We start from the raw sequence: 9498 nt of genomic DNA, 5'->3' as shown, positions 1-9498 counted from the left end.
ATGTGGCCATGTTCAGAAGTACAACCATTAGCAAGGTTCTTCAAAGAGGTACTCATTGCTTGAGGGGACAATCCAGTTCCCATAAGATGACTCTGTGCCACCTCAATCGAGTAATCTATGCTATTCTTGAAATCCACGGTGACTGGAGATTTAGGACACTGGCTGAGAGCTTGCTGGTACATTGGTAGAGGAACAATATTATAGATATAATATGCCTGTGCTCCCCTCTGCCCTTACCTGCTGAGCCGTCTGACAACCTAAGATGCCAGGCTTTTATCTTGCTTTTAGTCCCTCATAAGTCTACTAAGTGAATCAATACCCTTCAGCAAAACCAGTTTCTAAATGTAATGTCCTACTACACCCTGTAATCCAGGCTACTTGGGACACTGACGCCAGAAGACTCAAAGCAAAAACTCCAAGACCAGCCTAAACAATGGGCAACATAGTAACATCTCATCTCAAAAAACAAAACCAACAACAAAACCTATTCTGCAATCGTGACACATGTGAGCGAACATTCTTGAAAAACAGATTCAGAAGGACCACTCCTACTTTGCACTGTTTTGTTACTGTTATGAGTATTTCATTTGCATGTGCAAAATAAGTGTGCCCTGGTAGTGAAACTTGGAATTAGAGGCAATCTCTATAAAAGCAGCAAATGCTCTTTTATTCTGGGGATTGAAGAGACTGCGGGCTGAAGCATAGTAAGCCTGACTATGACAGGCCTTGCCTTTCAACCCTTTCCCTCCTGCCTTGCTAAAAATTATTAGATTGCATTCCTAAAACTAGCCCCTAAGGTCTATTCCCTTATTTGGTCACTTCCTGAGGCTGGCTACCAAGGTCCAACTAGCAAAGTATTGAAGCCCAGCAATTAAAAGCTCCCTTTGGTTCATCTAATTAACATGCCCAATTAAAATTAAACACCTCATCCTAACAAGGCGTTTCCTCTTGTACCGACATAAATCCTTATTTTCCTATGTGCCAAGTCCCTCTTCTCTCTACCCAGAGGCAGTCCTTTGTTCCCCCCCCTTCCCCCCCCCCCCCCCCCCCGACAAACACCCCTACTCCTTCTCCCTCATCCCCTTCCCCCTCATCCTCCCTCTCCTGTCATTGTCTCTTATTCCTTACCCTCAGTCACTCTGGGACAAATAAATCTTCTTTGTGCTGAGAACTTGGTCTTGGGAGTCCTGAGCCCAGAGTGACCCTTACAGGGAGGGGAGACAGGGAGGGATAAAGAGATTTTTCACGTAGAAGGCAACGTACTAGAAGGGAAGGTATCAGTGTTCTTTAAGACTTAAACTGAAATCAAGAAAATTACTTACAAATGTTAGTATAATTCATCTTTTAAGCCTTCTCAAATAATCATTCAATTTACTATTATTTATGTAATCCAATAAAATTATCGGGTTTTTTCTCCAGCTTTTTAAAAACCAAATGCTCCGGTACCGCGTAAACGTTATACTACCCTTTTCTTCTTTTTCTCTGCTTTATGTCACTTGAACCAAAAAAAAAAGGGGGGGGGCGTTTCTCCTTCACTTACACATCAACTGAACAATGTATGCAAAATAGGACATTAGGACATTTTAGGGTATGCGCTTTTAGAAGTTTCACGATGTATACAGTTAAGTGTCGAACACTAATATTTATACAGCACAGTGCCAAAAATACTCTAAGTGCACCGCTCTGAAATTTTACCTTACTAAGTCGAAAGCAAGCTGAAGGAAACAGGAATATATAGATGAGCATAGAAGGGCATTTTCCTGCCAGATCTAACCCGCATCCTGCTTCAAACTACAGAGACTCCCCTGGGTGAACGGCCCGGGCTACACCCGGAGAGCGCGCACAGCCGGGGTGGAGCCGACTGAGGTAACTCCAGACAGCGGGAAGGGAACCCGCACCTGAAAGACCCGGCCCTCTTCTCGCGGGAAGTCCGTCTTATAAGCCACGTCACTCGGAGCCGGAACCACCTGAGAGGGAAACCCGGCCGCCGGCAGCTTTAGAGGTAGGACTTCCGCCGGAAGGGCGGGCGCTCTCCGAGGTCCGAGTCAACTTCCCGCTGGTGTTCGGCCTTGCTAGGCTGGCGCGGCTGCCGGGACTCCCGTGGAGATGGCTTGCGCAGCCGCGCGGTCCCCGGCCGACCAGGACAGGTGGGTCCTCGGGAAGGCTGGCCGCGGCGTCACTGGGCTCGGGACTATCTTCCCACCGGAACCCCGGCATTCCGCAGCTTCCGAGCCCCGGTCGCACCAAGCTCCCCTGTAGCTGTGGCGGTGCGGTGCGGTGCGGTGCGGTGCGGTGCGGTGCGGTGCGGTGCGGTGCGGTGCGGTGCGATGCGACCCGACGTTAGAGATCAGTCGCGCCTCGAGAAGCGCGTTCTACATTAGTGTCGCTATCAGAGACACGCCTGGTGTCTTCTGAGATTTTTCCTTTCTGTGTAAGAGCGTGCTCCAGCCTCAGAACTCTTGACAGGCTGTTGTGTCAAAGTAACAGTTGCATTGTTTTGCTTCCGTCTTTAAAATATATATATATATGTTAAATAAATTATGGTATAAGATGTCTCTGCTATGTCGATGAAATTACCCCTTTTAAGTTACCACTTAAGTTACCTAGCTTTGCTTTTTTTGCTTTTTCTCGTGTGTGTCTGTGGCAGGTTTATTTGTATCTACCCCGCTTATTTAAATAATAAGAAGACCATAGCTGAGGGGAGGCGGATCCCCATATGTAAGGTGAGTATCTGATACCTAGGCTTAGGGAAGGTTGGCTTGTTATGGCCACAACTGCTTTTTTTTTTTTTTTTTTTATGAGATCGAAGAGAACACTTGGCAAAACTAAAGAGAATTCTTAATGGCCTGTTTGTAAAGAAAAGAAGAGGTCTGGGTCGAGTTTTCATGTCTTAAAACCAAGATCATGACAGTCTTCTCAATGAAAACAAAGTGATAGCATCGGATAGCACAGCATGCGGGATGCAAACTCATTTTTTTTAAGTATAGGAATAAAGGTTTGTACAAAGTGCCGTTTTGTTGAGCTTTGTCTTTATTGCTTTTTAAAGGAGTATAAAATCACTTTAAAGTTAGTACTTGTGGAAACTAGGTGTACGGGATAAGGGGTAGCTCCAGGGTAGAACTCTGAACCCAACATGTGGAAGTCCTTAAGAGATTTACAATTCTGAATGATATGATCTTTAGATAGGAAAACCCTAGTTAGGGCCTGGTCTGGTGACTTAAACTTAGAAAAATGCACAGTGCTAAAGTAAAATCCACCTTGGATCCTCCAGAGCACTGTTCAGAATAATGCCCAACATAAGCCTTTGGATAACAGCTCCCAGGTGCTCACTGGAATGTTTATTGTTTTAAAGATCCATTGATGTATAGCTAACAAACTTAGAAAAGTGTATAAATTGAATAATTTTCATACAGGGAGTAGAGCTGGATATAGCACCCAAACTTAAGAAACATTACCGGCTGGGTAGGGGTGGCGCATGCCTTTAATCCCAGCACTTGGGAGGCAGAGGCAGGCGGATTTCTGAGTTTGAGACCAACCTGGTCTACAGAGTGAATTCCAGGACAGCCAGGGCTACACAGAGAAACCCTGACTCAAAAAAAAAAAAAAAAAAAAAAAAAAAATTACCAGTTGGTGTGCAGGAAGATTCCTTCTGCCTCCTGTGTCTTTTCCCTGTGCTCACTCAAAGGAACATTGTTCTTATTTCCAACACTATAGGTTACCTTGGGCTGGTTCTTCATTTTATATGGATGGAGTTACTCATTGTGTTCTTTTCTGTCTTTTTCACAGATCTTTAAAGTATGAAAGTTATTGATGTTCTTACTATAATTTTTTGTGTGTGTGTATTTTGATGCTTGGGGATGAATTCAAAGCCTTAAATAGGCCAAGCAAATTCTCTGTCACCAAGCAACACCCCCAGCCCTGGGAGTGTAGTTTAATTGCTCCAAGAAAGATCTTCTTAGCATGAGCACCATAGACAGTGTTTTAAAGGTTTATTTTATTTTTATTCTTGTGTATATGTAAGTGTCTCTGTGTGGGAATGTGCAGGTGTGGTTGCAGCCACTGTGGAGGCCAGAAGAGGGTGTCAGATCCCCTGGAGCTGGGCTGCGTATATGGGTGTTGGGACTGAACATGGGTTCTCTACAAGAGCATTATAAACTCAGCTGCTGAGCCATCATTCCCGCCCCCATTAACAATTCGAGCCAGATAATTGTTTGTTGTAAGTGACAGTTCTGTGCATTTTAATATGCATGATAACATCTCTGGCCTCTACCTGCTAGATAACGTTCCTTCTTCTCTAGTTATTTTGAAGCAGATCTCTCCCAACATGACCAACTATTCCTGGGATAGAAGGTGTGTAAACTTCCCCTGCCTCAAAGTGCTGCTTTGCAGAACTACATTGTGTGACTCCCACACTCCTAGTTTAGGCTACTGTAAATAGTGCTGTGGGGCTACAGCGATGACTCGGCAGCTACGAACACTTACTGCAGGAGACCTGTTCCCAGCACCTACGTGGTGACTCACAACCATCTATAACCCCAGTTCCCAGGGAGCCAAGGCTTCTGACCTCTGTGTGTACTGCACAAATGTGGTGCACAAACACATAAAGTAAATACTAAAAGTAAGATATAGTGCTACTATGACCATGCTTGAGTATATATATTCAGCTGTTGAATATATACTTGAGTTGCAAGGCCAGAGGCAATCATGTCCAGCTTTAGTAGGTAACAGTATTCTAGAATGGTTGTTTGTGTAATCGATTAACCAGTCAGATGCATTGAGCACCTACTGTTTCAGATCATCAGGCTTTGCTAGGGAATGTACTGATGAAGTCCTTTCTCTCAGACAGTTTATGTTAGAGGAGAGAGAAACACAACTGTCTTATTCTTAAGGATTTTTAAATTCTATAGTAAAAATAATTAGATAGTAAAAAAGAGCACAAGGTTCAGTCTGTTTTAGTCATAACAATGTAGTAATAACCACTTAAAACTCAGCTGGCGGATGTTTCTGTTTTTAACTGTTCAGGCTGTAGAAAACCCTACGGCTACTGAGATTCAGGACGTGTGCTCGGCAGCTGGACTGAACGCCTTTCTGGAGGTATGATGGGGACCTCATCACTGTCCTATACTCACTTCATGATGCCAGAACTCTGAAGACCTGGTTTTGTTTTGTTTTATTTGTGTTAGAAAAACAAAATGTACTCCAGAGAATGGAATCGTGATGTTCAGTATAGAGGCAGAGTCCGGGTCCAGCTCAAACAGGAAGATGGCAGCCTCTGTCTTGTACAGTTCCCGTCACGTAAGCTTTTTAAAAAGAATTCACAGCGTTCTTGGGTAAGGTTATCTTGAACAAAGGGTATAAATACCACCCATCTGTAGTAGCCCCAGCAGTCGGAATGTTGAAGCAGAAGGATTGCTATAAGTTCAATGCCTGCGTGGGCTGTAGAATGATTTCAAGACTAACCTGAGCAACTTTGTAAGGCCTTGTCTCAAAATAGAAAACCTAAGAAGTCTAGCGATTTGGCTCAGTGCTAGACTCTACCTACCTACCATGCACAATGTCCTAGGTTCAAGCCCCAGTACAGCAAAAACAAGTCTAAGGAACAATATTGAATGACAAAAGCAGGAATATTCATACTGTGGTTCTTTGCATATAAACTTAAATAATAATACTATCCATTGATAAATATATTTATTATTGATAGAAATGGTTTTTTAGATATACTAGAAGCTAACATACCCATTTTTCAGACAGTATTTACCTAATGGTGAGTGGTGAAGCAGGTAGGGAGTGGGGATCAGAGACTAATAGAGAACACTGGGGGATGGATGACAACTCAAGACAAAGGCACTTGATGACCTTTTTTCAGGGGAAAGAAAGAACAGACTCCACAATTATTTTCTGACATGTATATACATGTCACATATATACACACATATTATGTGCATGATGAATACATGGTTTTAGTTAAAAAACAGTGTCACATCTCTAATTATCTCTAATTTTTATTTAACCTTTTAATGTATATATTTTAATGTAGAGGTTTTTTGGGTTTGGTTTGGTTTTTTTTGCCCCTTTAACGTCTTCGTTTTTATTAAAATAAAACAATTGCACTGTCAGGCTAATTGATGTGTAATTGTTTGTTTTTAGTCAAATACAAATGAATTGGTTTTTATACATCAGTTATTGCCAGAAACTTATGATTCTGACTCAAGAATGATAGATGGGGCCGGGAAAGTGGCTAGGTGCTGTACCCTTGCCTAGCAGCACCCTCGAAAGTGTTTTCTAGTTTGTGTTTTCTCTCAACATTTTCCTTACTGCCTTAAAGGACACAAAATAGATACACAAAAAAAGCTTATGATTTGAAAAGCAGCTAAAATTTATTGATGAAAAGAATACTCCTATTTCTAGTAAGATAGTAAACAGATATCAAAGATATAAAGGTTGATATGTTGAAGCAAAAAAAAGATGGCTTCTTGTAGGTAGATGGAGCTGGAGCATGATGTCGGTGTGTGTCATTGTCATCTGGGCTTGGGGGGGGGGTCCCTGTTGTTTAATATGTCTCTTCCTCTCTCTCAAAAAGGTAAGGGGTGGAGACCTGGGCCTGGGACTGAGGTTTCAAGTCAGTAACGTGTTATGTATTATTTCTGAGATTGTTACACTAAACCTAGCTTCTGGTTTCTAGGTAAGTCAGTGATGCTTTATGTAGCAGAAATGATACCCAAGTTAAAAACAAGGACACAGAAATCAGGAGGTGCCGACCCAAGTCTTCAGCAAGGAGAGGGGAGTAAAAAGGGGAAAGGAAAGAAGAAGAAATGACATGGTGCAAACATAGAGCACACAGTCCTGCTGGGAGAGACATGGCATCTTTGTGTCTGAGGGAACAGCTTTTGTTTGTGTCATTTAACTGAGCTGTGAACAAGTGTGTCCCCCATCTTCATCAACAGTCAACAATGAAATAAGTTTACATCAGAAGTTTGCATCCAGCTTTTATACTGTAAGAAGGAAAAATTGTGTGTATGGAAGAAAGAAGAATATTTTTAACAGATAATGACTGTCCCATAAGTTACTTGAAATACTATATCTGTTTGTCCTCTATGTAAACATATATTTCAGGTATATAAGTTTAATAAAATTTGAAATACGCATTTTGTTCACCTTTAAGTTAATGAAATAAAAGATTTAAACTGGTGTTAGTACCTTTCACTTATGAATCAGTTAATACCAACAGAAGAGGTTAGTGAGAATACTGCTAGCTGAACTCTGGGTGGGTAAAGCAGAAAAGTGGGAGGGGCAATGGAATCTGTCTCAATCTGCTGTGATGATAGGCAGCTCAGGTTTAAGCTTTAAACTTGCTTATGTGTTAGTCTTTTGAGCATTGTTTCTGAGCTAGAGAAACATTCAATGTCAAAGTGCTTGCTCCACAAGCAGGAAAGCCTGGGTTTAGATTACTGGTACCTATGCAAAAACTCCATACACTGGTGTGGGAGCAGGCAGATCCTAGGGGTTTGCTGGTCAATCAGAGCTCCAGGATCAATGAGAGACCCTGCCTCATAAGATAATGTGGAGAGTGGTAGGAGACTTAATGTCAACCTCTGGCCAACGCACATGTGCATGAACATGTCACACAAAGTCTTTCCAAGCCAGTGTGGTGTCACACCTACCATCAGTCTAGCATCCTGAAGCTGGAGGCAGGAGGACCAGAAATTCAAAGCTGGCCTCAGCTATGTATCCAGTTCCAGTCAGCCTGGACTACATGAAAAACTATCTTCAAACAAATCATAAATTGCCAATAACCCTAATTGTGGCTTGAATAGGAATGGCCTATTTTATATATATAAGGAATGTCTTATATATGTGAATGCTTAGTCATCAGGAAATGGCACTACTTGAGAAGGATTAGAAGATGTGACCTGGTTAGAAGAAGTGTCCCTGGAGGTAGGCTTTTAAATGTCTGTCTCTTCCTGGTGCCTGTGGATCCAGATACCGAACTCTCAGCTACTTCAGCACCATTATCTATCTGTGCTGCCATGCTTCCCACCCATGATGATGAACTAAACCTCTGAAACCTCTGAAACCATAAGCCAGCCCCAACTAAATGCTTTCTCTTAAAAGAGTTACTGTGGTCATGATGTCTCCTCACAACAGTAGAACACTGGCTCAAAAGACAAATTAAACTCATTAGTTTAGCAAACAAGGTAAGTGGAATCATTTCCTTGGACTATAGAATTCTGTCTGGGGTTAATAGATGTTTGCCCATCTCCCCAAGAAAAGTTCACAAAACACTTGGTGCTGGAATGTGGAGCACTCCAGAACCAAGGATGAGTTTGGGAGTTAGACTGTCTCTACTGTCTAAAAAGTCATGCAGCTGAAGGTGGAGTTCTCACAAGGTTATTCCAATATTGTCACCCTTGCAGCATTAGCAATGGCAGTGCCCTGCCATGGGTGGACTATGTGCACCTAGGCAACCCTCGGTGAAGTGTCCCCAGGAAGATTCCCAGGGCAGTCACCTTCCTCTGTTGTATAAAGTAGAACACCACCCTGATGAATGGGCTCCACCGGTGAGCACAGTGATGTCTCCCAATGGCTGATTGGCTAACAAATATGTCATAGCGACTGGAGAGATGGCTTGGCAGTCCAAAGCACTTGCTATCCTTGCAGAAGACCCAGGTTCCAATCTCAGCAACCACACAGCAGCTCAAAACCATCTTAACGCCATGGTGCATGGTAACCCAACACCCTCTGCTGGCCTCTGTGGGAATCAAGCACACATGTGGTGCACAGACATATATACAGGCATTCACACAAATCCCCCCCCCTTCAGTTTTTTTCTGTTATTTTTTTATTGAATATTATATTTACATTTTAGATTTTATCCCCTTACCCAATTTCCCACACCACCCAGGAACCTCCTATTCCATTCCCCCTCCTCCTGCTTCTATAAGGATGTGCCCCCACCTAACTCCCCACTCTCACCTCCCCACCCTCGAATTCCCCACCCTCACTCGGTGTTCAGCCTTCATAGGACCAAGGATCTCCTCTCCCACCTATGCCTGACAAGGCCATCCTCCCCTACATATACAGATGGAGTCATGGATCCCTCCCTATGTGCTCCCAGGCTGGTGGTTTAGACCCTGGGGATCTCTGGTTGGTTGGTATTGTTGCTCTCCTCATGGGGCCACCAACCCTTTCAGTTCCTTCAGCCTTCTCTCTAACTTCTCCCTTGGGAATCCCTTGATCAGATCAGTGGTTAGCTGTGAGCATCTGCCTCTGAATATGTCAGACTCTGGCAGACATCTAAGGAGACAGCTATATCAGGCTCTTATCAGCATGCACTTCCTGACATCCACATCAGCGGTTACCTTTGGTGACATGAGATGGATAACCAAGTGGGATGGTCTCCAGACAGCCCCTCCTTCAGTTTCTGTCCCACACTTTGTCTCCATATTTGCTCCCTTGAATATTTTACTTCTTCCAAGTAGGATCGAGGCACCCACCACA

General features: G+C 43.2%; 1 protein-coding gene across 1 annotated transcript; it reads left to right on the top strand.

Annotated features, from left to right (window-relative positions):
• Positions 1-1986: 1986 nt before the first annotated feature.
• On the top strand, positions 1987-7188 carry Srp19 (signal recognition particle 19). The gene is made up of 5 exons (XM_034518664.2): positions 1987-2147; positions 2648-2723; positions 5023-5094; positions 5184-5295; positions 6683-7188. The coding sequence occupies exons 1-5, from the start codon at positions 2107-2109 to the stop codon at positions 6814-6816; spliced, it is 435 nt and encodes a 144-aa protein (XP_034374555.1). The 5' UTR covers positions 1987-2106; the 3' UTR covers positions 6817-7188.
• Positions 7189-9498: the final 2310 nt, after the last annotated feature.

This window comes from Arvicanthis niloticus, chromosome 14, assembly GCF_011762505.2.
Source record: "Arvicanthis niloticus isolate mArvNil1 chromosome 14, mArvNil1.pat.X, whole genome shotgun sequence".
NCBI classification, from domain to species: domain Eukaryota; kingdom Metazoa; phylum Chordata; class Mammalia; order Rodentia; family Muridae; genus Arvicanthis; species Arvicanthis niloticus.
This window is presented reverse-complemented; position numbering and strand designations above follow the sequence as displayed.